The sequence below is a fragment of the Amphibalanus amphitrite genome, unplaced genomic scaffold, assembly GCF_019059575.1.
Source record: "Amphibalanus amphitrite isolate SeventyFive unplaced genomic scaffold, NRLGWU_Aamphi_draft 000176F_arrow, whole genome shotgun sequence".
In the NCBI taxonomy this organism is placed as follows: domain Eukaryota; kingdom Metazoa; phylum Arthropoda; class Thecostraca; order Balanomorpha; family Balanidae; genus Amphibalanus; species Amphibalanus amphitrite.
Genome location: NW_024881671.1, coordinates 666,250 through 693,493, shown reverse-complemented (window position 1 = coordinate 693,493; position 27,244 = coordinate 666,250). Strand labels below are relative to the sequence as shown.

Below are 27,244 nucleotides of genomic sequence, written 5' to 3'. Positions count from 1 at the left end.
TAAATAAGTATCGGTCTCAAAACATTATTTTGCCTATGAAACCAGCCAGAGCCCGCGGAGTTTTAGATTCATCCCTAGGGTGTGCCCAAGGCCCTATATAGAAGGTATGCTCATTAGGCCGAAGCAGCGATTTCCGTGACGTCACAGGTACGAAGGGTCGGACGGCTGTAATGCAATCCTATGGAAAATGACCCAACTTTAGGGCTCTCCCACATAGCTGCCAACCTCGACACCAAGGTAAAAGTTATATCACATAAAAGCTCAAATCAAGACGAACAAGAAACCTATCTGACGTTTTTACGTATTACTAACGGCTTAGACTCTATTCAAGTATATTCAGAGCTCTGCATTACCTCACTTTTTCTGCCGTCAATGCCACTACAAATGTCTAGTCGGCGCACGTGCGCTTGTCGAGCGGGGACCACCAGTCGGGCGATTCAGAGCTGCCGCCCAATCAGAACGCCGCAATGCCGTGACGTCATTGGTCGCACACGACACGTTACGGAGATAGGGATGAGACAGCCCTGGGGTGTGCCCAGGGTGGCTTTTCTCATCTTGGACCTCTACCAGGCGCGACGCCTCGAGCTTTAAAGTCCTCTAGAAGCCATTGACGGACATAATTTGTGGCGAAATTGATGCGATAGGATCAGAAATAAACGCAGAATAAATTGGGATCGGTCTCAAAACATTATTTTACCTATGAAACCAGCCAGAGCCCGCGGAGTTTTAAATTCATCCCTAGGGTGTGCGCAGGGTGGCTTTTCTCATCTTGGACCTCTGCCAGGCCCGACGCATCGAGCTTTAAAGTCTTCTAGAAGCCATTGACGGACATAATTTGTGGTGTAATTGATACAATAGGATCAGAAATGAATGTAGAATAAATCGGTATCGGTCTTATAACCCTATTTTGTATATGAAACAAGTTATAGCCCACCAAGTTTTAAATTCATCCCTAGGGTGTGCCAGGGTGTGCCCAGCTGACTGCGGGTCCAAAGATGAAAATTTTGTAGGCGTATCCTGCGTAACTTAGTCAAAAGCGAATTGCAGAGGTAGTGTTTAATTTGCGCAAGCAGCGGCTCATCCGTTTTGCGTTGGCAGCAAACCACCAATAATAGTTGTTATGAATATCCAAAAGCATTTATTCAGAACACAAGCCTGGTTTTTACAAACAGTTGAGGTGATCAAGGTCATTCAACGCATATTTGTTATTAACAGCTGGAAGTGTGCAAGGTTATTTTCTTTCGTTGTCAGTCAGGGTGAGTTGTTGGGTTTGTGCCTTGATGTAGCATCTTTTTTCATGGAAATTATGCATTATGTAGCAAACCTGTAAGTTCTAACTGTGGCGCTGCTAGGTGTATCTGGTAATCTGGCTGTTCATTGTTGAGCATGCGTTGAGCGTTTTTCAAAGATGAAAGAATTCGAATTTACCTGGTTTTGGGGATGAAAATATTTTGCCCATTAGGTGTGATTTTCCACCCAAAATTCCCAAAAATGGAACACTGCATATTTGCCACTGGAATTTTGGAGCCACAACTCCGATTCGAAGCCAGCCATGTCTCTGCCGAGCTCGCGGCCCTCTCACCGACCCCGTCCCGCACTGACCACTAACGGCCTGCAGGCGAGACGGGCGTGCCGACGCGCCGTCCGCCGACGCCCACTCTGCGGCCCGTGGTGCCCGTGGCGCCGACGGCCGCCTGCCGACGCCAGGACGACTGCGCCGCCAGCCTGGCGTGCGTGGCCGGCCGCTGCGTGGACCCGTGCCGTTGCGGGCCGGGCGCCACGTGCCGCGTGATCCGGCACCGGCCGCTCTGCCTGTGTCCGCCGGGCACGCGCGGCGACCCGATGACCGGCTGCCGCAGGCCCGCCGCCGGCCTCGGTAGGTACCGCGCCGCCTTCTCCGCAGGCACAGCGCTGTGCAGCTGCAGCTAGATAGATGTCGATGCTTTGTAGTGTGACAGAATCGGCTTTACGTGTAGATGGTTGGTAGAGATTTAAATGGTCAGACCACCTGATTGGGGATGATCAGAAGTCGCTCGGAGCATAGATAGGTCTAGCTGTGAGGTGTTGCTCCATCACTGGTCTCAGGAGGGTCACTGTATTTCAGACGACTCGAGTTCTACAGAGGCGCCGCTCGGCTCCACCACCGTCGACTCCCCTGCATATACGCCATCCGTCCCAACCCCGACCACCTTCGACCCGTCCCCCGGTCCCGGGCCCGCTCAGCCGGTCACCGTTCCGCCGGCGTCCAGCCGGTCCACGCCCAGTGACGGGGGGCAGACGGCTCCCGGCCCTCAGACAGACGTCACTCAGACCACAGCGGCCACAGACGCGCCTGCAGAGGTCCTGAAGAGTCAGACGGAGGCCCCTCAGGTCGCCACCACGGAAGCACCTACAGAGGTCGAGAAGAGTAAAACAGAGACCTCAAAGGTCACTACCACTACCACGCCTGTAGAGAACACTCAGACTGAGACACCTCAGAATACAGTAAAGATTGTGGAGGAACAGCAGACCCAAACAGGCGTCACTCAGGCAACGATCACAGTGGCCCCTGTGGAAGATCAAAAGAGTAAAACGGAGACCCCTCAGGCCACGGTCACCAAGGCCCCTAAGGAAGATCAAAGGAGCAAAACAGAGACCCCTCAGGTCACGACGACAGAGGCCCCTGCAAAGGTCCAGAAGACTCAAACGGAGACCCCTCAGGCCACGGTTACAGAGACACCTGCAGAGGTCCAGAAGAATCAAACGGAGACCTCTCAGTCCACCACTAAGGCGCCTGCAGAGGTCCAGAAGACTCAAACGAGGATCCCTGCCACTCAGGTCCCAGAACAGCCAGACGGCGGGAGTACTGCCTTCCCTTCGACAGCGATGCCTACGCAGGTCAAGACGGCTTCGCCCACTAAGTCGCCCACTTCCACCGGAACTTCGCCGGTTACATCCGAGGGTTCTCCAGAAAACAGGACACCTCCCGATGGCATTCCTGTGATCGGTACAACTGCCGTGGAGAGCAGCTCTGCACCAACCGTGTCTGGTGGGGAGGAAGAGGCCATCGCTTCCACCCTCCCCACTCCCGCAGACACAGAACGGTCACCTACCGACACTGCCTACCAGGAGGAGGGTAGTGCCACGCCGGTACCAGAGGGCACGGGACCCATCGCTCAGACGAGCGGGGATGCCGTCAGGGATGATGACGATGGCTTAGAGAGCTCCAGCGATCCCACCACTGAGACACCATCGACATACACGTACACCGTCCCGTCAACAGTGATAGATACGCAAACTGGCGGCAGCACATCCACACCAGCTTCCGATGTGACATCACAGACACCTGACGCTGGGACTGAGCGCGTAACCACTGAATCAGCTGCCTCTGGAACACCTCAAACCACTGCTACTGGGATCCGTGGCGATTCCACGCCGTCCGTAGCTGTGACAACCCCGATCACCGCCACGGGAATCGATGCAGTAACTTCTGCACCACCCGCTACAGTTACCTCGGAGACCACCGTTAGTGGAACTGATGATGGCACGTCTGCACAAACAACTGACATGACATTACAGACCACCAGTGCTGGCACTGTCGGCGGCACTCCTACGACCTTGCCTGACTTGGCATCAACGACCACTGGAACTGCAGCTGATGGTGTCACCCGTAAGCCCTCTTCTGCCCTGCCATCAGTGACTACTGATACCAACGTTGATATCACATCTACAACAGCAATTGGTGTAACATCAGAGACCACTGATGTCGAGACCGGCAGCGCAACGTCCGCGCCTCCTGCTCGCGTAACCTCACTGACCACAGAGAGCGCAACTGACGCTGTCACTACCACACCACCAAGTGGTACGGCATCGAAGACTACTAATGGCAGCGAATCGTTTACAGTGCCACCCGACGAGCCCAATAGTACTACGGATGTTGGGGCAACTTCTACATCGCGACCTGCCGCGACATCACAAACCACAGAAACTCTCACTGATGTCACTCTTACAACGACTAATGGCGAGACATCACCGAGTACTGTTGCTGAAATAGATGGTATTACTTCAACGCAATCTACAACAGTGGTATCGCAAGCCAATATAACTGAAACAGGTGGTGTGACTTCAACACCATCCACTATTGCAACAGCAACTAGCACTGATGTTGGCATTGAGCAAACGACATCAACATCTCCAGGCCGTGTGACGCCAGAGTCCACCACTGGAGGTGCCACTTCCACACCACCTACTGACGTAACATCACAGACAACCAGTACTAGCATCGGCGGCAGCACGTCCACGTCACTACCTGACGTTACGTCAGGAACCACCATTTCTGGCACTGATAGCGTCACGACGTCTAAGCCGGCGCCTGAAGTGACATCAACGACCACGGGAACTGCAACTGACGGTGTCACTTCTACACCCTCCTCTCCCGTGCCATCACAGACCACTGACACTAACATAAATGTCGTGACGTCCACATCATCAACTGGTGTAGTATCAAAGACCACTGGTGACGGAATCAATAGCGTCACGCCTGCGCCTCCTGCTCGAGTAACATCACAGACCACTGATGCGGTAGTTGACAGCGAATCGTCCACATCATTCCCTAGCGTGACATCAGAAACTACTGATGCTGTCATCGCTGGTGTTACTTCTACATCGCCATCAATCACATCACAGACGACTGATGTTGAAACTAGTGGCGACTCGTACACCCCAACACCTGGAGGAGCATCACAGAGCACTGCAACTGATGACTTGACTCCGACACCACCTTCAGTCAATTCACCGATCTCCAACACTGGCATTGACGGTGTGCCGTCTACAGGGGCACCCGGCATTGATGGCGTGCCGTCTACAAAAACACCCGGCATTGATGGCATGCCATCCACTGTACCACTCGGCATTGAGGTCCAAGCGTCTACAAAAACACCCAGCATCAATGGCATGCCGTCTACAGTATCACCCGGCATTGATGGCGTGCCATCTACTGTATCACCCGACATTGATGGCGTGTCGTCCACAAAAGCACCCGGCATTGATGGCGTGCCGTCTACAGTATCACCGGGCATTGGTGGCGTGTCATCTACAGTATCGCCCGGCATTGATGGCGTACCGTCTACAAAAGCACCCGGCATTGATGGCGTGCCATCTACAGCATTGCCGAGCGTTGAGGGCGTGTCGTCTACAAAAGCACCCGACATTGATGGCGGGCCATCTACAGCATTGCCGAGCGTTGAGGGCGTGTCGTCTACAAAAGCACCCGACATTGATGGCGTGCCGTATACATCACCTGATATTGATGGCGTGCCTTCTACATCACCTGTTATTGATGGCGTGCCGTCTACAAAAACACCCGGTATTGATGGCGTGCCGTCTACTGCATCACCGGGCATTGATGGCCAAGCGTCTACAAAAGCACCGGGCATTGATGATGCATCGTCTACAGTATCACCTGATGTGACATCACAGACCACAATTATTGGAATTACTGGCGTCACTTCTACCCAATCACCCGGAGTGGAATCACAAGCCACTTCTTCAGGCACTGCTGGCATCACCACGCCTACATCACCTGGGGTGCCATCACAGACCACCAGTGATGGCATTGATAGCGACATTTCTACCGCATCACCGGCGGTAACAGCACAGACCACCGTCACCGCAGCCACTGACGTCACCCCAAAACCACCCGTTAGCGTTACGTCGCAGACAACCCCGACAGAAACTGATGCTGGCACGTCCACATCATCCACTGGCATTACATCACAGACCACAGCTACTGCCACTGACACGGTGACATCTACGACGCCTGCACGTGCGACGTCTCAGACCACAGCAGCTGCGACTGGTGTCACATCAGACACCTCTGATTCCGTCACTGGAGGCACCACATCACCGACAACCGATGGCCAGACTCCGACAAGTCAACCAGGAACAGCCACCACAGTCACTAGCCCGTCCTCGGACGGTTCGACGCCACTGCCTGTTCTCACCACACCCCTGTCTGGTGCTGATGGTGAGCCTGCCTACACCCTCCGGCCGACCGCCCCAGGCAGCAGTGGCGGCGAAGACGGCAGTGTTGTCACCAACGTGGTGCTTGTGGTCCCCGAGAGGGATGAGGTGCTCGCTCCGCAGGATCTGGTGAATGAGACAGCTGCTGTGGCGGTGACACTGCCCACGATCGTAGAGGAAAACACGACTGAAAGTGTGACATCCACTGGAGGAGAATATGTAACGGTCTCCCCTGTCACACAACAGACCCAGGCAGGGACTGAGGCAACGACGGAGACAACAACGCCAGCTCCGATCATCCCAACGAATGGCACACGCCCTCCAATCGAGATAATTGTCGAAGTAGGATACGGAACAAACACAACGTCCACGGCGGTTGTCGAGAGCCGTGAGCCTCCCGACGAGGGACGCCCGACGGTCGTCGACGGTTCGGTGACCACCACTGACGGGCCCAGCATCCTGAGCACCCCCGCCCCCGCCACGGCACCCCCGGCCGCTGCCGGCGACGCGTGTCGCTCCGACTCGGAGTGTGCCGCCTCGCTGGCGTGTCTGTCTGCCGTCTGCCGGGAGCCGTGCCGCGAGTTGCGCCCCTGCGGCCCGGCCGCCGTCTGTTCCGTGCACCGGCACCGGCCGCTCTGTAGGTGCCCGCCCGGTCACATGGGTGACCCGAGCGTCGGGTGCACCCCACAAGGTAGCTACAGCGCCCCACCCGAGCTAACCCACCTGCAGTCCTCTGACAGCTTCTACCATACTAACAGCACGCCTCTTCAGCCGCCCCAGTCCGTCTTCGTCTTGAGCAGAGCTGCCGTCTTCTTCCGCATCTGACGCCGGCGAGTTTCAGAGAACCTCTCCAGAGGCGGCGTCTTTCGCCGGCCCTGGGTCGTCCGTGTGTGCCTGCCCGTGTCGCCGTCGCTCTCTTACGCTCGCTGTCCTGCTGTCTGACCCGACAGAGCGGCCTGTGACGCCCACCGCGCGGCCCACCGCGCCGCCCTCGTGCGCCTCGGACCTCGACTGTCCCGACAACCAAGTCTGCTACGACACGCTCTGTAAAAACCCGTGCGACTTCGATAACATGTGCGCTCCGAACGCGCTCTGCGACACGAGGGCGCACCGCCCTCAGTGTCGCTGCCCGCCGGGCTCCCACGGAGACGCGAGGAGGGAGTGCCTCCTGGACGAACGTAAGACCTGGCTCCACCGCCGCAGAAGCGGCCCGGCGACCGGCCGACAGCCCGACCTCAACCGCTCCATTCACACATGTTTGACATTTGACTGCTTTGTAACAAAACCATTGACGGGAGACTGAAATGGTTGCACGGACACTAGAGGGGAGGACAGCCGGCCGGTCGCCGGACACTGAAATGGTTGCACGGACACTAGAGGGGAGGACAGCCGGCCGGTCGCCGGACACTGACAACTCGCTAACGGACTTTTACAGACAGTACTTGATGCTATCAAATAACATCAGCTGCTTATTACATGACCTTAACGTTGATCGATATTTAACCCGCGCGGGGCTGGGGGGGGGGGTAAATTTTACCCCCCCTCGCGAATTTTTGCGATATCTCAAAAACGGCGGCGCGCAGCGCCGCCAAACTTTCAGTACCTTTTCTTACATCAATTTTACACGTTCCCTGAAAATTTGAGCGAAATCCGTCGGAAAATTTTTGAGAAATTGACGTTTTAGTGACGTCATGTTCGCCATTTTCGCCTAAAAAACGGCAAAAGTTCAAACGCCGCTAACATCTTCATTTTTAAAGGAATCAAGACGTAACAAAAAAGGTTATACGCAATTTTACTTTGTCTATCAAATGGCTATCTCGGTTTTTTGAAAATTTTGGATTTTGGCCTAAATTTTTTCAAAAACTGATTTTTTGGGGAAAATCATTATAAAATCCAAAATTTTGAGTCTATCGAAAAAACCGGAATATATGTCAGAGTGGTCGTCTATGTGCACCTACATACCAAATTTTAGAAGAATCGGTTCAAAAATGTGGGAGTTATTCAAAATTTTATGACGTCACGACACACAAAATTTTTGAAAAATGACTTTTTTGGAAGTTCTAGACCTCGTACGGAAACAAAAATAGCACCATTCGATTCGCCGTGAAAAACTGCATCAGATAGACACCTTTTTAGGCCTTAACAACCAACTTCAAAATTTGACCTCACTTGACCTGACCTTGACCTGACCTCGACCTGAAATTCATCCAGAGGTGGTCCATATCACTTATTGAGTGTGCCTATTGAATTCTATGAGTAAAATGACCCATAAAACATGTGTCGCACATGCCCTTTTCTATATTTTGTTTTTTGGTGACCTGACCTGACCTGACCTGACCTTGACCTTGACCTCTGAATAATATGGTATGCAACGAATATTGTCTTGGTAGCCTAAGAACACGTTTTGGGCGATCAGTCTCAGTCCATGACTTCATTCTTCGGCAACTACGGTGCAAGGCCGATACTGTAGAAACTTGCAATTTGTACCCTTGACCTGACCTTGACCTTGACCTCAAACTTTAAATTAAGTACATGTTTTTAGTAGTTCGTGATGAGAGCTTTCGATTGGCGTTTGAATTTTCCAAATCGGACCATTAGTTTGGGAGATAACAGGGGGGGGGGTAAAATTTACCCCCCCCCCCCCCAGCCCCGCGCGTTCGGCTGGAGACCCCAGCCCCGCGCGGGTTAACAATTGCTGGAAGGTAACTTACATCATTTTAGCAACGATTGCGCTAACCTGTAACCACGCTGCCTGTTACATGACATGACATCATTGACTGCTGACCTGACCTGACCTGACCCGTTGACCGCTCGCCCAGTTGGCTGTCTGGCCGACTCGGACTGCCCAGACGCGCAGTTCTGCGTGGATGCCGACTGCCAGTTTCCTTGCGACGTTGGTAACCCGTGTGGAACCAACGCCGTATGCTACAACCAGAACCACGTGGCGCAGTGCCGCTGCAAGGAGGGTTACCACGGGAACCCGCTGCTACTCTGCCTGCCAGGTGCGCTCGCTAACGCCAACACGCTAACCGAACAAACGGTATAACCACTCCAGTCCAGTAGCGCAAGCTCGCTTTTATTTCGAGTAAGTTTTTGTTTTAATGCGCAACGCATCATTTAATCAAAGTCAGGATGCTAGAAAGTCACACTTTTGAAACCAGTGGCGCAAAATTCTGGACCGATCATGTGTAGTTTCTAATGACCAAATTTTCAATTGTCACAAAAGAAGGAATTTTATCGTAGCAGAAACTGCTGTTTTGGGTCCACCGGGACTCACCGGCTCACACGTCATTCCGCCGCAGCCGGCTGTATGCGCAACACCGACTGCGCCTTCGACGAGGAGTGCGTCAGTGGCGACTGCGTGAGCGCGTGCCGCGCCTCGGCCAACCCGTGCCACCGGACGGCCGTGTGCCGCGGCGTCGACCACGTGGCCACGTGCCGGTGTCGGCCGGGCTACGGCGGCGACGCGGCCACCGGGTGCTCGCCGCTGCCCAGCTGCCGGCGCAGCGCCGACTGCCCGCCCGACCTGTCGTGCATAGAGCGCGTCTGCGCCAACCCGTGCACGGAGGACGCGTGCCCGGCGTCGGCGGTGTGCCGCGTGCAGCAGCGGCGGCCCGTGTGCGCCTGTCCGGCCGGCTTCACCGGCGACCCGGCGCGCGGCTGCGTGCAGCTCCAGTGCCGCTCGGACCGCGACTGTGCGGCCGGCACGCGCTGCGTCGGCCAGATGTGCCGCCAGCCGTGCAACGTGTGCGGGCTGGACGCCGGCTGTCGCGACGACCGCTGCGTCTGTCCCGACGGGTACACCGGCGACCCGGAGCGACAGTGCACGCGCAGTAAGCAACGCTCTCAGAATTCCTCTATTGGCGCGCGGTTGAATCACGAGACGTGGTATAAAGTCTCCAAATCTTACCGATTCCGAAAATAGCACGCTCACAAAAAATGCTCAGAAGTTACCAGCGGAATTTCAGTTCTTGAAATGGCGCGATTCCATTTGTAAAATAGTTTGAATATTTTATGCGATGCGAGATCACGCGATGCTGGACTGGTCCCTCTAATCGATTTTGGCTGGCCGACCGGCAGTTCCTGGACTGTGCAGCGGAGACGATCAGTGTCGGCTGAGCGAGGCCTGCCTCGACAGCCGGTGCCGCAGTCCCTGCTTCGCAGTGCCGGCGCCGTGCGGCCTGCGGGCCAGCTGCGACGTCATCAACCACCGGGCCATATGCTCGTGCCCCGACGGATTCGATGGCGAGCCCTCTAAACAGTGTGACCCAGGTACGCCGCACGACACGGCCCGTCCGCTAACCGCCTGCGGTGACGGTCTGACGCACTGACGCACCCGACGCCTGACGCACCACCCCGACGCCACCTTCCTTCACTATCGAGACGCTGTGTCTCGCCAGGGCTGGGTTTCTATTTCTCCTTCTAGCCACTGTAGCACGGTGTGCTCTACGTCTGTGGTCTGCCGCTGAGGAGCGTGCATTCTGGAGCTACGGTCAGTCCGGCACGGAATGCTTGGGTGTGCTGTCCGATCGCGTCTGGGCATGCGTTTTGCCTGCTGCCTGGACGGGAGCCTGACTGTCGTGAGCGTCAGGCGGCTGTCGATGTCGTTACGGCCGCGGTAGCTCCAGCTAGCTAGGCAGTTTTCTCTTCAGCTTGTCGTGATCCATTCAGCATCGTGGTTTGCTATTCGAGTCTCAGCTCTTCTCGAGGAATGCAGGACGCATGATTTTAGACGGCGTCGCTTTGCTGGAGACGCTGTGGCGTTTCAGACACGCACGCCATTTTGGCAGCATAAATCCAACTGCAAATCGTGCTTACTCGCATGTGTGAGCACATAAATTGGCACACGCCGCAGTACAGGTCACATGAGATGCCCGACCGCGTTACCTTATCGTTCATTTCGTTTATTCAGCAGTATTTAAACATTAAATCACTTTCACGACATGCAACATCATAACTTTCTTTGTTGACATTTATGCAGTGTTGTTCCCGGTGTTCCAATACCACATTTACCATGCCTGCTGTGAAGGTGACCCTCGGGCGCAGCATGTGGCACGCGCCTGTCGTCTGTTCGGGTCAGCCCGTTGACCTCAGCCCGTGCCGTGCAGTGCCGTCGCCGCGGCCCCGCTGCGGCACCGACCGCGACTGCGACCGCTCCGAGACGTGTCACCAGGGCGTCTGCGTGGACCCGTGCAGCCTGCGCCCGTGCGGCGCCAACGCCTTCTGCCGGCCGACCAACCACAAGGCGTTCTGCGTCTGCGAGCTCGGCTTCACCGGCAACGCCCAGATCGAGTGTGTCAAGCGTGAGTAACCAAAGGCGACAAAACAAGTGTGCCAGAATAGAGAGTGACAATTCTAGTGGTTCTTCCTTCCCATACTGTGCTTCAACGCTTTTTCAGCAGGGCTTCAAATTAGCATCCTCTGGGTGCTGCTCCATCATCGTCGAGTGGCAATGTGCTGATTCAGCAGACGGAGATGCCGGGCTATGCTTCAGCTTATGATTATTTGTGTGATGTTGTTTATCCCGTACTTCTGTTACTATAAGCTTCGACGATCAACGATAAGACGCTGATGCAAAGCGATAAGCCAGTGGTAAAACGAACGTTGTACCGCTTTGGTGGATACAATTCCCTTACGTCTCTCTTCATGCAACCATTCATCTGATCTCCGAAACGTTTCATGTTGTGTTAGATGACAGCTTACAAGTATAGGTAGGTATCCACCTTCAAACGTATGTGCCTCAGCTTGAACGCCCCTGACCTGACCTGACCTGTGCCTCCACACCAGCCGGTCCTCGCGACTTCTGTAAGACCATGTACGACTGCGAAAACACAAAGACGTGCATGTACGGCCGGTGCGTGGACCCGTGCCCGTTGGCCCAGTGTGGCCGCGGCGCCCAGTGCCGCGCCGAGTACCACGAGCCCATCTGCTACTGTCCCGCGGGCCTCAGGGGCGACCCCAAGGTGGAATGCGCCAATAGTAAGCACATCTGTCGACGTCTTCTTCTGTCTCTGCCTGTGTCTCTATGGTCTATCGTTTTCCTCGCTCTCAGCAGTATTGCAGCCATACAAAGTTGCACTGTTTCATTTGGTCTTCTTTTCATTGGACATACAGAACGCATAAACAAAAGACAAAGCATCTTGCATTACATTTTATTTGCGAATCGCATAGTGTTTAAATGTATTGCAAAGCCTTGCTGTCTCTCTTTCTTTTCAATGATGCTCTTAGTTCCGAGAATGCTACTTTTCTTTGCCGCGTTTCGAGCCCGGAGCCAGTTGAATTGCTGTGGTTGGTGATGTGTGCTGGAGTGGCGCTTTGCATGCTATTCGTACAAAATGTAGAGATGACATCCGGGTTGCCTGCGGTATGGAGGTGAAGGTCCCGACTGACTAGAGCAACGACAGCAAAACAGACATAGCCTCGTCCCGTATCTTCCCACTCACAATTCTAACCAGTCCTAACGCCTCCTGGAGCTCACCAACTGTGAAACTGAACAGGTGTTAACTACTCACCAACTGGCGGTGTGCCCTCACCTGGCCGGTTCGTCGTGTCTGAGGTAGCGGGGCTGACCACTAACCCCTGCCGTCCAGTGAGCTGCCGCGGTAACACCACGTGTCCGTCTAACCTGCGCTGCGCCGGCGTCTACTGCGTCGACCCCTGTCCGGAGGTGCGCTGCGAGGGCAACCGGCGCTGTGTCACCGAGAATAACTCGCCGCGCTGCGTCTGTTCAGAGGGTTACGGCGGGCCCGACTGCCTAAAACGTGAGCAGGGTAAACGACGCCCAGACGCTGGGAACCCACAGTGGGAGACGAGTCGGAGCTTCGACGATTCCCAACTGAGCTCAACGCTCCCTTCACGCGTCTGTCTTCTTCTAATTTACTAATCTCACCGCCCTTCTTTGTGTAATTTTGTTTCTCTAAATAATTTCTATGTGGTGGATGAAACATTTATCTTTATCCGTGACGTTCTAATTGTCTCAGGCTGCTGTAGATATATGCTTATGGTATTACCTAGCTGTATACATATAGCTCTCTTTGTCGCGGCTTTCTCTTTTCCGACGTATGTGTAACCTAACAATGTTTGCAAAGAAGTTTACCTGACTTTCCTTGCAATTGTTCTATAACCACTTTTCACCTTACCGTTTCTTCTGTATGAAGTCTGTCAATCTCTATTACAAGAGGCCAAAAATCCTGAGCAGAGCTGACTGGATAAATAGCGAAACATTTCTTTCTTCGCATGAAAAATCTAACAAATGGCATTCTCTACATCACATTATGAAATATGCATTGGATCGCCATTCATACGGTTCTCATGTATAGAACCACACGCCCACAATATAGGGCGCTCTGAACTCTAAAGATCCCTCGCTCAGCTCTGCTCGGGAGGGTGGAGGGACCGAGAGCTGACCGAGCGGCCGGCCCCTTCCAGTGGACGACGGCGGACAGTGCGTGGCCGCCAGCGACTGTCCGGCCGACAGGGCCTGCATTAACCGACAGTGCATGGACCCGTGTCTCGTGGAGAACCCGTGCAGCCCCACGGCGCGGTGCGCCACGAGGCAGCACGTGGCCACGTGCACGTGCCCCGCCGGACAGACTGGGGACCCCAAGAGCAGTTGTTACGCCCCTAATAGTAAGCAGACGGAAGGGCCAGGAAGGGTGATGCTCGTCGCGGGGAACTCTTTTTAGTATCTATCTGACGAGGCTCGATATTTCCCCGGAACGTTCGAGATGGCAGCCCCGTGGACATGCTGGGTACTGGTGAAACTGAATATAACTTGCAAAACGAAACTAAGCTAACATGTAACACTGGTCACTGACGCTAATATTTTAATGAGAGAATGATCTTCATAGGTGTAACTATTGTGAATGGTCTGACTGAAAAAGTGAACCTAATATATCTATGGACCTAACAAAAATGATAACAAAAACTACTTCTTCATCACTAGCAATGCATATATTATGATCGGATGTCTTGAGGCCATAACAATGTAACCAGAATCCAGGCGTGTTACTGACCCTGCTCGTTGAGTATCTCGGCACCAGTTTATAACTGCATAATCCGGCTCCGGTGGCTCTGCGGCGCGCCCCTCCCCGTGCTAAGCGCCCTGTTCCCGCAGCGCTCGGCTGCCGCGCCGACCGCGAGTGTCCCAGCACTAAGGCCTGCATCAACGGACGCTGCGAGGACCCGTGCAAGTGCGGCACCAACGCCATGTGCGATGTGATCGCCCACCGCGCCGTCTGCAAGTGCCCGTCTGGCTACCAGGGCAATCCGGAAATCAGCTGCCAGGGTGAGCACGCCAGTCTTGTGCTGGCATTGTGCGCTAAGAGGCCTTGACAACTCGTGATGACTTATTGTAGATCTGCTTTCATCAGAGACCTGTTATATTATGTTGGTGACATTACAGATAACACTTCACGTGTCCTTATTTGTCGATAATATTATAAGTCTGCTGTCGATAAAACCCACTGACTTATCATGCTCCACCTCCACACAGTTCCGTACAAGCCGTGCGACCCAAGCCCGTGCGGACTGGGAGCCATCTGCGAGGTCGATCAGGGCAACCCCATCTGCTCCTGCCCCAGAGGACAGACTGGAAACCCCTTCGTCAAGTGCAGTAAGTAGCGTGGGCCAACAATAGCAAGACCACACTAACACTATGCAATGTACAGCATACATCAACCATAATGCTGTAAAAATTGCATGTCACTGTTCCTTTATATGCCTGAATGATGGTCCCGACATTGGTTAACATTCACTGTTTCATCCAACAGTGCCCGACGGTAACGAGTGCGACGATTACGAGTGCGGCGCCAACACCGGCTGTCGCGAAGTCGACGACGAGCCCGTGTGCTTCTGTCTGCCGGGCTTCACTGGCAGTCCTCCGAGCACGAGTTGCACCCCGATCCGCAGTCCATGCGAGCCCTCACCATGCGGACCCAACACCAACTGCAACGTGGTGTACGGCTTCCATCGCTGCACCTGCAAGGAAGGTTTCTTCGGAGACCCGAACACGATTCGCGGCTGTTCGCCACCGCGTGACCCGTGCAACCCGAACCCTTGCGGGGGAGGGGCTCGCTGCGACGCCTCTCGTAACCCGACCTGCTACTGTCCCGATGGCACTGTGGGCGATCCTTACCAGCGCTGCGAGGCGCTGGTGGTCGCCGAGTGCGGTCCCGGAGACTGCGGAGCCAACGCTCGGTGCGACGTGGTCAACAACCGGCCACTCTGCTCGTGCCTTCCGGGCTACACGGGCGACCCGGTGACCGGGTGCCGTCCGCGCGACCCGTGCCAGCCGAACCCGTGCGGCCCGCGAGCCGTCTGCACTGCGCGGCCCGGCGGGGAGTACAGCTGCGCCTGCGAGCCAGGCCTGATCGGCAACCCGACCAGCCAGCTCGGCTGCCGGAGCGAGTGCGAAGTCAACCAGGACTGCTCCGCCACGCATATGTGCGTCGCACAGAAGTGCGTTGACGCGTGCGCTGGCGCATGCGGCATCAACGCCGAGTGTAAGGTGGTGAACCACAGCCCGATCTGCACCTGCGCGCGCGGCTACACCGGCGACGCCGTCACTCTCTGCCAGGAGGTGGCCACAAGTAAGTGGGACACCATAGTGTCATACCCCTTACCCAGTGAAAACAGTTGTTATGTGTTCCTGTGTACGATTTATTGTGTCATCCCAAACCTACCCTACCCAACCACCTTGCCAACCCTCAAACCAACACCGATGTCGGGCCAAACACCACGGCTCTGGAGCCGACATCATTTCGGCAACGTGAACACCGAGCGTCGAGACGACTCCTCGGCGGCCGGGAGAGCTGTGCGGTGAGGCACATCACAACACCGTAGGAGGACCAGCGCACCAGGCGGAGATCGCAGGTAACGACAGTCAGTGGTTTGGCATGCGGACTGAGGTCGGGCGGCTCGGGAGGAGGAGCAGGAGATGATGATCAGAGAAGATGAGCCCCACTGCACCGGGCACCGGCACCCAGCGGCAGTGAGCATGGTCCGCCCACTCCCACTCCCTTCTCCCCGACTGCTCCCCCCTGGGGCACCCTAGTGTGCCTGCCATGTCGGTAGCACTGTCAGGAGGGCTGCAGTCAGCGTAGGAGCAGGATCTTGCCTTTGTGTGTCGCTGACCTGTATTGTGGAATCTGCCGGGCGTGGGCCCGCGGCTTTACCGCGAGGCCCGCTCCAGCATGCCTGTGATGCGCATGGTTGTGCCGCCGCCATATCTTCGGCGAGTGGACTTCGTCACACGTGCACTGTTAGCTCTTCTGCTTTCTATTCGATGTCGTGTTTCCAGAGCGGTTTCTTCCAAGTGTCTGCGTGCTAGGGTGCGGTCTGGAACTGCGGCCCTTTGAAAGCTATCTTGCACATTTAGCAATGGGTTAAAAGCGAACCTTGCCACAACTATAAATCGGTTTGAGAGCCTCTTGCGACTGGGTTGGCATCACAAGTTCTGGGTCTGTCTCTGCCATGGCACCTCACTCCCGCATCGGCCCAGACCGCACCCGGGCGCCTGCCTGCCCGTCTGTCTGTCCGTCGCCTGTATCAGTATGCCTGACGCCGGGTAGCGGCGCCGCATGGGCCGGCCGCACGGTCGCCTTACGCGCATGGGTCAGCATGGCGCGCATGTTTCAGTTCGGCCTCCGTCTGGCACGCCGGACCCGTGCGTGCCGAACCCGTGCGGCGACCAGACGGTGTGCACCTCGGTGAACGGTCGGCCACTCTGCACCTGCCTGCCGGGCCTGCTCGGCTCGCCGCAGACCGGCTGCCGCGAGGAGTGCCGCGTCAGCACCGACTGCGCCGAAGACCTCGCCTGCATCGCCAACAAGTGCGTCGACCCGTGCCAGGGCGCCTGCGGCGTAGCGGCTGTCTGCGACGTGGACGACCACCGTGCTGTCTGCGCCTGCCCGGCCGGCTACACCGGCAACCCGTACCAGCAGTGCTTCTTGAGACGTGAGTCAACGAAGGAGGGGCACGACTATACTCTTAGCTCCTTCCATTTTCAAGTGACAATATTTTGACATGCTTAAGTGCCCGGCCGGCTACACCGGCAACCCGTACCAGCAGTGCTTCTTGAGACGTGAGTCAACGAAGGAGGGGCACGACTATACTCTTAGCTCCTTCCATTTTCAAGTGACAATATTTTGACATGCTTATCATGCATATATTTTTAATGAAAAGTACGCTACAAAATCAAGGAAGCTTAAAATAATGTCCAACATGTTGCTTAAGCCAAACGTGAAACGAGCTCACCGTAAACAATGATTGGATTTCAGGAAATCAAGCAAAAGTGTAAAACACGCAAAAGGTGCGCTCCATTTTCAACCAAAGGAGCTAGTTGTCTGACAGCGCCCTTGTCTCTCACCCACAGCGGTGCCCGGCCCGACAGACCCGCCGGAGCCGCGTCCCCTGCCGGACTCGTGTCCGCTGGGCCAGTTCTACACGGAGCGGGACGGCTGCCGTCCCGAGTGTCTGGTCAGCTCCGAGTGCTCCTCCAACCTGGCATGCATCCGCAACAGCTGCGGCAACCCGTGCGTCGGCTCGTGCGGCGTCGGAGCCGACTGTGAGGTGGTCAACCACAACCCGATCTGCAGCTGCCCGCGCGGCTACACGGGCGACCCGTTCACCCAGTGTCGACCGTTCCCAGTCACCGAGCGACCGACCCAGCCGAGCAACCCGTGCTCGCCGAGCCCGTGCGGCCAGGGCGCCGACTGCCAGTACAACGGCCAGCGGCCCGTCTGCTCGTGCCCGCCCGGCTACCGCGGCAACCCGCTGGTGCTGTGCCAGCCCGAGTGCACCAACGACGCCGGCTGTCCGCTGCAGCAGGCCTGCATCGGCCAGAAGTGCCGCGACCCGTGCCCGGGCAGTTGTGGCGTCGGCGCCGAGTGTTTCGTGGTGAACCACGCGCCCATCTGCACGTGCCCGGTCGGCTACACTGGCGACCCGATGACGCAGTGCGCCCCGGAGCCAATCACCAGACCACCAGGTGAGGCAGGCTCCCATCCTTTTCTGATGGACGAATCTCTTGTGTGTGTTGCATAGCTAGCTCATTCAACTTTAGGATGTTGCCAGGGCTAATGGTGTTTATTACGTATTAAGATGGCATGCCGCTGTGCGCAGGCAAACAACCCAAACAGAATCTGACGCCCCCGCCTTTCTCGTTGCAGTCATCCCCGACCAGCAAGTGGAGCCTTGTGTGCCTTCGCCGTGCGGCCCGAACTCGCAGTGTCGCAGCGACGGTTTCCGCGCCGTTTGCTCGTGCGTGGCTGGCTTCCAGGGCAGCCCTCCGCTGACGCCGTGCTACTCAGTCGGCTGCACCAGCAACTCGGAGTGTCCGCCGCAGCAGGCGTGCATCAACCGCGACTGCCGCGACCCGTGCGCGGGCGCCTGCGGAGTGGGCGCCGACTGCCAGGTGGTTAGCCACCGGCCCGTCTGCTCCTGTCCGGAGGGGTACAGCGGAGACCCAACAACCATCTGCAAACTGCGCCGTAAGTATCGCCATCGGGGGCGTTCCAGTCAGAGAAAATCAAAAGCCATGAGAAAACTATTGATCATTCTTCCATTGCCTGTACTTGTTTGTGAGAATCGCTGAAACAGTAACTTTTTGTATAAATACTGTCTCAATATTGTTTGATGCTCAAATTTATTCAAGCTTTCCACCTCCCAATGCTTAAAAGTTAATTTAAAGTCATTACCAGCTACCCTTGCCGAAACTCAGCTGACCAGACTCTCCGTCTCCGACAGCGGTGACGCCTGCGCCTCCGCTGACGCCTGTCAACCCCTGCCAACCGTCGCCGTGCGGCCTAAACGCCGAGTGCAAGGTCACCAACGGCTACCCGATCTGCTCATGCATCACAAACTACTTCGGCAACCCGCTGGTGAGCTGCCGTCCCGAGTGCGTCGTCTCGTCCGAGTGTCCGTCGAACCGGGTCTGTTCTGACAAGCTGACCTGCGTCGATCCGTGCCCGGGCCTGTGCGGCGTGGACGCCGTGTGCAACACCATCAACCACCAGCCGCTGTGCCGGTGTCCGGACGGCAGCACGGGCGACCCGTACTCGTACTGTCGCCCGGTGCCGGTCACGCCGGCCGTGCCCGTCTACCCGTGCCAGCCGTCGCCCTGCGGACCGTTCTCCGAGTGCAGGGAGGTCGGCTCGCGGGCCGTCTGCTCGTGCAGGCCTGGCTTCTTCGGATCCCCACCCAACTGCAAGCCCGAGTGCGTCATCAACTCTGAGTGCCTCACGCACCAGGCGTGTCTCGGCCAGCGCTGCGGCGATCCGTGCCAGGGCGTGTGCGGCGTCGGCGCCAACTGCGAGGTGGTCAACCACAACCCGATCTGCAGCTGCCCGAGCACACACACGGGTGACCCGTTCGTGCAGTGCCGACCGTTCCCGGTCACCGAGCGGCCCAAGCCGCGCGACCCGTGCTCGCCGAGCCCGTGCGGCGCCAACGCCGACTGCCAGAACGGCGTCTGCACCTGCCGCGACGACTACTTTGGCAACCCGTACGTCCAGTGCAAGCCCGAGTGCGTCATCAACTCAGAGTGCCCGCGCGACAAGGCCTGCTTCCGCAACAAGTGCCGAGACCCGTGTGTGGGCGTGTGCGGCCCCAACGCTCAGTGCAACGTGGTCAACCACGTGCCCAACTGCTACTGCCCGGCGGACTACCAGGGAGATGCCTTCGTGTCCTGCGAGCTGAAACCAGTTACAAGTGAGTCCACATGATGCCTCTGGTTTGGTGGTTGAGCACTTAATGCAATTATTTAAAAAAAAAAAACTTGACACCTTGAGCACGTTTTGAATATACGAGTAGACTAGAATAATTTTATCACAAAGCTGTTTTTTTTACAAAGCTGTTGTTTTGACCTCGCATTCCGCCGTTGCAGCGCCGTATACCCCGGACAAGGAGCCACCGGTCGCTGTCATCAACCCGTGCTACCCGAACCCGTGCGGTCGGAACACGGAGTGCAGAGAGGCCGGCGAGCGGGCCGTCTGCTCCTGCCTACCCGGATACCAGGTCAGTGGCGAAAACGCCGACTAATATAAACCCAAAGCTTGTTGTTGACAGGGAGTACTGAGAAACGTGGAAGCTAGATGGCTCTTTCATTGACTTGTACCAGAATCTTTTTCTTTTTTCATAGCTAGCGCTTGTAGGTATATTATTAATCGGGTTTTGTAACTGGCACTAGCTATAGTTGCTCTCTTGAGTCGTTGTGCATTTCTGAGAAAAACAATAGTGAACAATAAATAACGAGTGCATTTCCGCTGGCGCAGGGTGACCCGAGTCTCGGCTGCCGGCGCGAGTGCGAGACCTCGTACGAGTGCGCGCCTCAGCTGGCCTGCATCCGTTTCAAGTGTATTGACCCCTGCCCGGGCACGTGCGGAATTAACGCCAATTGCCGTGTGCAAAACCACGTGCCGGAATGCTACTGCGTCGATGGCTACGAGGGCAATCCCTACATGGCCTGTCAGCTACAGCCGGGTAAGTCAGTTCAACAGTTAAGTTACCATCATTTATGTTCGGTGATAAAGTTTGTATTGAAACCTTAAAACGGTTAATATCGTTCACTGCTTTATTTACTTATCAGCATTTTATAGTTTCTTCGGCCATGCCGGGCTCAATTACCTAACCTTGGGTTGTTCAGGATCGACGGTTTGTCTCGGTTTGCGGATAATGACGCGGATCCCGTATCGTGTGCACAGTGACACCTGCCGAGCCGGTCGACCCGTGCCGACCAAGTCCGTGCGGCGCCAACGCCCAGTGCAACGTGGTCGGCGACCGGGCCGCCTGCTCGTGCCTGCCTGGCTTCATCGACCGGCCTCCCAACTGCCGTCCCGAGTGTGTGGTCCACCAGGACTGCCGCGCCGACCAGGCCTGTATCGGTCAGAAGTGCCGCGACCCGTGCCCGGGCAGCTGCGGCGTCGGCGCCGACTGTCTGGTGCGCAACCACAACCCGATCTGCAGCTGCCCCAGCGGCTACACGGGCGACCCGTTCACGCAGTGCACGCCGCGGCCCCAGAGTGAGTACCGCACCGCTGTCACTGGCGGGGTAGATAGCCGACCCGGCGCCAACCACCAGTCACACAGCAGGAATTGCGATCATTTATATTTGTAGTAACGCCTTGGATTATTGACATAAACCCTTTACAGACCTAGCCGTCTGATTAGTGAACAGGAAAGTAAATTCTAAGATGATTTTCTGGAAAAGCTAATGACAGCTCCCATTGCCTTCAAGCAGGGAGAACGTTGTGATATGGTGGTTGGTTACGTGGTTCTAAGGTGAAGGGACGCTCGCAGCGCTTGCCCTATTGACAGCGCAAAGTGATCACTGAGTCATAGCGGTAGTTTCTGCTCAACGTGGTACAAAGTCATGGTTATACTAGCACTGGTCTTAGTTCACTCGAGGAAGTTTGCACTAGTTCTGATACTGGCGACCAGATCCGTGAAAAGGGCATGGGCGATCTCTCGCGTATGTATGTAGTAACCATCATGTCAGAGATAGTTTCGGCGTACTTACCAGAAGGCAGGGTGCCGAAAGAGTCGGCTCCAATCCAAATTAAGACGGAACTGGCGTTTCGTTGATTGGTTAGGGACGTCGTCGAGCCGGGTCATCCAGGGAGATCACGCCGATACTGATAGCCATCTCATTGTTTGCTGTCAGTGTTGAACCCCAAATTAGTTGCCTTGTGCTTTGTCGTCTTCAGTGTGTGTCGAAAGTTTGTCTTAGTCGAATGTCTCCGGCTTGGCATCCGGCGCACCTGTAACAAATGTAAGGCGAGTCGGTATCAGGTCGTGTGAGACTGGAAGGATGTTCTTAGATAGAATCGGTAATGCTGGTGCCTCCTCCGCAAACTCGCGAAGTTAGGTCCTTCAGCAGCCCTGGTTTGTCGTACCCGTTGCAGCGCTGCCGCCACCGCCTCAGGCAGTCTGCTACCCGGGCGTGTGCGCCTACAACGCACGCTGCACGGAAAAGGACGGCATTGCTATTTGCAAATGTCTGACTGGCTACTTCGGCAATCCATACGTGCAATGCAAGCCCGAATGTGTTTCGCACGCTGAATGCCCGCGCAACAAGGGCTGCGAGAACCAGAAGTGCATCGATCCGTGCGAGGGCATCTGCGCTCCGTCGGCACTGTGCCGCGTCCACGACCACGTGGCCATGTGCTACTGCCCGGAAGGCTACCAGGGCGATCCCTTCACCGCCTGCACGCCAAGACCTATTACCCGTGAGCATGACCTTCGGCCTGCTGGGCCTGAGTTCGCATTTCAGTATGCTTCTATGAACTGTCTTTCTGCCTTGTCAATACTATCGGTCTCGAATATGTTTCCGTATCTGTAATCTCTTGAAAATGTAATCATATCTCAATCTTTCAATTCATCAAGGTGAAGAGTGGTAAAGGTATGCATGCTGCACTCTCACCGTAGAACGGTCTTTGCATCAAAAGCACTGGTAATGCACCACTATGTGTACTTTTGCATGCCCAATGTCCATGCCGTGTTTTCAGCTCGTCCGACGGCTCCAGTTGAGGTAGAGCGCGATCCGTGCGAGCCCACGCCGTGCGGTCCGAACACAAAGTGCACCAGCAACAATGGGGTGGGAGTCTGCAGCTGCCTGCCCAACTACCAGGGCAACCCCATCGTCGGCTGTCGTCCCGAGTGTACCTCCAACGACGACTGCCCGCTGGACAAGGCGTGTGGTCTGCAGAAGTGCATCGACCCGTGCCCTGGAGTGTGCGGACCTAACGCAGAGTGCAAGATCATGAACCACAACCCGATCTGCTACTGCGTCTCAGGCTACACTGGCAACCCCAACCAGGGATGTCGTCCCATCCCTAGTACGTATGGGTTGCGATGAGCAATTAATTGGCACACTTGTATGAACAGGCTCACGGTAAAAGTGCAAGGTTCCGTAGATATTTTTAATGCGCCGTACAACACATAAGTTACCAGGATAGATATGAAAAAATAAGCATACATTTATATCAATTCAAACGTAACTACCGCCTAGACTCAAATAACATTGTGCAAAAGCTACTCCACGATTTTTTCGAAAGCAAAATAGTTAAAAACAGAAACTTTCTAATAACTTTTCTCCACTTCACGTCACCCATAGAGACCACACCGAAGCCTGCCATCGATGTGAACCCGTGCCTTCCGAGTCCGTGCGGCCCCAACTCGCAGTGTCGCGAGCTGCACGGACAGGCCGTGTGCTCCTGCGTCGAGGGCTACTTCGGCTCGCCGCCCAACTGTCGGCCCGAGTGTCTGGTGGCCTCTGACTGCGCCAACTACCTCACCTGCATCGACCAGCGCTGCACGGATCCGTGCAAGGGCTCGTGTGGCCTCAACACCAAGTGTCAGGTGTACAACCACAACGCGGTGTGCACCTGCGTCGCCGGCTACGAGGGAGACCCGTTCACCGGCTGCGTCCTCAGGCCAAGTACGAACATCAATATTATCCCACGCTTTACATGTAAAACATATCATTTGATATTATTACTTTTTGATATGATTACTTAGCATCAACACCACCCTGACAATATCGCTCACTTTTAGCGCTGCCGCCACCGCCACGAAACCCATGCTACCCATCTCCGTGCGGAGCCAACGCCGAATGCACCAGTGACGACGACGACCGCGCCGACTGCAAGTGCCTGCCGGAGTACTTCGGAAACCCATGGGTCTCTTGCAAGCCGGAGTGTGTGGTAGACACAGACTGCTCCCGTGACAAGAACTGCTACCGCAACAAGTGCAACAACCCGTGCCCGGCCCCTTGCGGTCAGGGTGCCGAATGCCGAGTGGTCAACCACGTCACATCATGCACGTGTCCCGAGGGATACATGGGGGATCCGTTCGACATGTGCAAGCCGAAGCCCATTACGCGTAAGGATGCCTTATCTTTCTGTAATATTCTATGCACCGCATGTTGCTTGACAAATGCATGCTGATATGTTACATCACTTTTCTTTCAGTTTTCATAGCCAGTGGTCTTACCTTACGAACCCCGCCCCACAGAGGCACCGACTGAAACGCCCCAAATCGACATCAACCCGTGCCAGCCGTCACCCTGTGGCGACAACGCCCAGTGCGCAGACCGCCAGGGTGTGCCCGTGTGCACCTGTCTGCCGGGCTACTTCGGAAACGCGCTGTACAGCTGTCGGCCGGAGTGTGTTACGCACACCGACTGCGCGCTCAACAAGGCCTGCAGCAACCAGAAGTGCATCGACCCATGCCCGGGCTCGTGCGGTGCCAATGCCGAATGTCGTGTGGTTAACCACGCGCCAGAGTGCTCGTGCCAGCTCGGCTACACCGGAGACCCCTACGTGCGCTGTTCGCCACAGCCCGGTATGCACGCAACCTGTCTTATCTTGTGTATCTTCTTATTCTTTCAATCTATAGAAACTGAAATTGAATGATTAGAAAAGTGCACTGAACAGTGAACAACCTGTTCACTTGACCATTCATCTTCTTCCGTTGTACTATGCACCTTCTTTATCATTCTTTCGATGTCTGTTTTGCATGACGATGAATGACAGCATTGCGGCATGACCCTCATTGCATGTGCACTGTGACCCTGTGTTTTAGTTACGGAGGCTGTAACCAGTCCGTGCACACCGACCCCGTGCGGACCGAACGCCCAGTGCCGGGAGCATAACGGTGGCGCTGCCTGCACGTGCCTTGAGGGCTACCAGGGCAGCCCGCCCAACTGCCGGCCCGAGTGCGTCGTCAGCGCAGACTGCGCCAGCCACCTGGCCTGCGTCGGAAACAAGTGCCGAGACCCGTGCGACGACCAGTGCGGCGTCAACGCAGAGTGTCGCGTTAGGAGTCACGTTCCAATTTGCTCGTGCCTCTCTGGATTCCAGGGTGATCCCTTCCAGGGCTGCACAGCTATTCCAATCAGTGAGTCTTCGCATCTGGTCGACGGTTTTGGAACATCGACATAGTTTTCGCGACTTCGAGGGTATTTCAGGGCTGCGTTATGTCCACCTAATTCATATTCATCATTTCCTTTATAGGGAAGCATAAGAAAGGTTATCGTGTTGTGAGGACCAAATAGGTGTGATATATGTATGTCCAACATATTGTCTAAGTCGTCTATATACTCACCGGTATTCTGCTCACCAACAGGTAGGTGAAACTGACGCTAATGCGTCGCGTCTCTTTTTTTTTAGCAACTCCGGCGCCTGAAAAGGCCATCTGCTACCCTGGAGTGTGTGGCTCGAACGCCAGGTGTCGCGAGCACAACGGCATCGCCGTCTGCTCGTGTCTCTCCAACTTCTTCGGAAATCCATACACGGGCTGTCGGCCTGAGTGCGTCTCAAACGCCGAGTGCCCGCGCAACAAGGGCTGTGAGAACCAGAAGTGCATCGACCCGTGCGAGGGCATCTGCGCTCCGTCGGCACTGTGCCGCGTCCACAGCCACGTGGCCATGTGCTACTGCCCGGAAGGCTACCAGGGTGACCCCTTCACCGCCTGCACGCCGCAACCCATCACGCGTAAGCTCTTTTCCACCCCGCCCGAAGCCTACCTGAACTATTACCTTTTTTATTTCAAGCACGTCTTGGTCCTGAATTCATTGTTGATTATTCAGTTACTTTCTGCTGGCGAGACGTATGATTACCATTCCATCAAATTGCTTGCATGTACTCTTGTCTTCAACACGTCCTTGTGTGTTGCACCGATGCGCTTACGATATTTATCAGTCACGCCCTCCAAGCAATCTTAAAACTGTCTTTCTGTCGCTTCTATCTCTGCCTAGTGCCTGTCTACGGTAGACTGATGTTGGGATTATGCGGGTGCCTGTTGCAGCGCGACCCACAGCTCCGGCGGTATTCGTACCCGAGCGTGAGCCCTGCGAACCTTCGCCGTGCGGCCCCAACACTCAGTGCCGTGACAACGCCGGAGTGCCAGTGTGCAGCTGCCTGCCCGGATACAAGGGCAATGCCATCGTCGGCTGTCGGCCCGAGTGTACTTCCAACGACGACTGCCCGCTGGACAAGGCGTGTGCGCTGCAGAAGTGCATCGACCCGTGCCCTGGAGTGTGCGGATCCAACGCGCAGTGCAAGATCATGAACCACAACCCTGTCTGTCACTGCGTCCCAGGCTACACCGGCAACCCCAACCAAGGATGTCGACTTATCCCTCGTACGTTATTGCTTAGCGCGTTGGAAGCGCGCCAGCTTTTTACATTGTTTCAAATCAAATGTAACGACCAAAAGCCCATATGATGATACAAACTAGGTTCTGTTTCAGTTGACCTCATATTGAATAAAATTGAAAAAATAGAAGAATATAAAGACAAGCTTTACACCCTTCCTGTTTTCCCCTCCAGAGACCACACCGAAACCTGCAATCGAGGTAGACCCGTGTCTGCCGAACCCCTGCGGACCGTACTCGCAGTGCCAGAAACACAACGGCCAGGCGGTGTGCTCGTGCGAGAGTGGCTACTTCGGGGTGCCACCCAACTGCAGACCAGAGTGTCTGGTGCCCTCTGACTGCGCCAAGACGCTGACCTGCATGGACCAGCACTGCGTGGACCCCTGCGAAGGCTCATGCGGCGTCAACACCCACTGCAAAGTGCGGAATCACAGCCCAGTGTGCAGCTGTCGCACCGGATATGAGGGCGATCCGTTCACCGGATGTGCCATCAGGCGCAGTACGTCCACATTTTATTTTTGATAATTGCTTTTCAGTGTTCTTTTTGATAACGGCGCTAACTTTTCATTTAAAATGACGCCGTCTTTCTCTGGCATACATTTTTCAATTGTAGATATGTCTGATTACAATCTCTCAATTATGCATAATTCCTAAATTAAAAATAGTAAGTGGGGATGACATGCTGAGCGAACCTCCCACCCGCAGCCACTCCACCCCCTCCGTCGGACCCGTGCTTCCCGACGCCGTGCGGCGCCAACACCCAGTGTCGCAACAACAACGGCCTGCCGGTCTGCACCTGCCTGACCAACTACTTCGGCAACCCGTACGAGGGCTGCAAGCCCGAGTGTGTGCTCGATGGCGACTGCCCGCTCGACAAGAACTGCGCGCGCATGAAGTGCGTGAACCCATGTCCGGGCCCGTGCGGCAGCGGCGCCGACTGCTCGGTGGTCAACCACATCACCATGTGCTCCTGCCCAGAAGGATACACCGGAGACCCATTCTCGCTCTGCCGACCAGTGCCCGTAACGAGTAAGCAAACAAGCTGTCCCTACTTCATAAGAATTTCCTCAATAATCGTTTAAAGTTGTAG

The 27,244-nt window shown here is 55.6% G+C and overlaps 1 protein-coding gene and 1 long non-coding RNA gene across 13 annotated transcripts in view; one reads left to right on the top strand and one right to left on the bottom strand.

Moving 5' to 3' along the window:
* LOC122383893 overlaps window positions 1–27,244 on the top strand; it is a 148,438-nt gene that overhangs the window by 59,656 nt on the left and 61,538 nt on the right. For 8 of the 11 annotated variants that reach the window (XM_043370739.1, XM_043370741.1, XM_043370742.1 and 5 more), the window contains 22 exons: window positions 11,109–11,303; window positions 11,788–11,979; window positions 14,117–14,287; window positions 14,495–14,614; window positions 14,772–15,590; window positions 16,639–16,956; window positions 17,375–17,989; window positions 18,171–18,491; window positions 18,748–19,710; window positions 19,886–20,016; window positions 20,274–20,481; window positions 20,703–21,020; window positions 21,903–22,226; window positions 22,506–22,835; window positions 23,114–23,437; window positions 23,554–23,880; window positions 24,013–24,342; window positions 24,583–24,897; window positions 25,170–25,493; window positions 25,807–26,142; window positions 26,330–26,653; window positions 26,860–27,183. In XM_043370739.1, the coding sequence (XP_043226674.1) occupies window positions 11,109–11,303; window positions 11,788–11,979; window positions 14,117–14,287; window positions 14,495–14,614; window positions 14,772–15,590; window positions 16,639–16,956; window positions 17,375–17,989; window positions 18,171–18,491; window positions 18,748–19,710; window positions 19,886–20,016; window positions 20,274–20,481; window positions 20,703–21,020; window positions 21,903–22,226; window positions 22,506–22,835; window positions 23,114–23,437; window positions 23,554–23,880; window positions 24,013–24,342; window positions 24,583–24,897; window positions 25,170–25,493; window positions 25,807–26,142; window positions 26,330–26,653; window positions 26,860–27,183 (7,629 nt within the window). Of the gene's footprint in view, window positions 1–3,241; window positions 6,692–11,108; window positions 11,304–11,787; window positions 11,980–12,590; window positions 12,762–14,116; window positions 14,288–14,494; window positions 14,615–14,771; window positions 15,591–16,638; window positions 16,957–17,374; window positions 17,990–18,170; window positions 18,492–18,747; window positions 19,711–19,885; window positions 20,017–20,273; window positions 20,482–20,702; window positions 21,021–21,902; window positions 22,227–22,505; window positions 22,836–23,113; window positions 23,438–23,553; window positions 23,881–24,012; window positions 24,343–24,582; window positions 24,898–25,169; window positions 25,494–25,806; window positions 26,143–26,329; window positions 26,654–26,859; window positions 27,184–27,244 lie in introns of those variants that run through there. The other 3 variants (XM_043370748.1, XM_043370740.1, XM_043370743.1) reach the window with 3 other exon arrangements.
* The window catches only part of LOC122383895, a 71,829-nt gene continuing 65,712 nt past the window's right edge, over window positions 21,128–27,244 (bottom strand). For both annotated transcript variants that reach the window (XR_006256916.1, XR_006256915.1), the window contains exon 5: window positions 21,128–21,758. This is a non-coding gene — a long non-coding RNA (uncharacterized LOC122383895). The remainder of the gene's footprint in view (window positions 21,759–27,244) is intronic.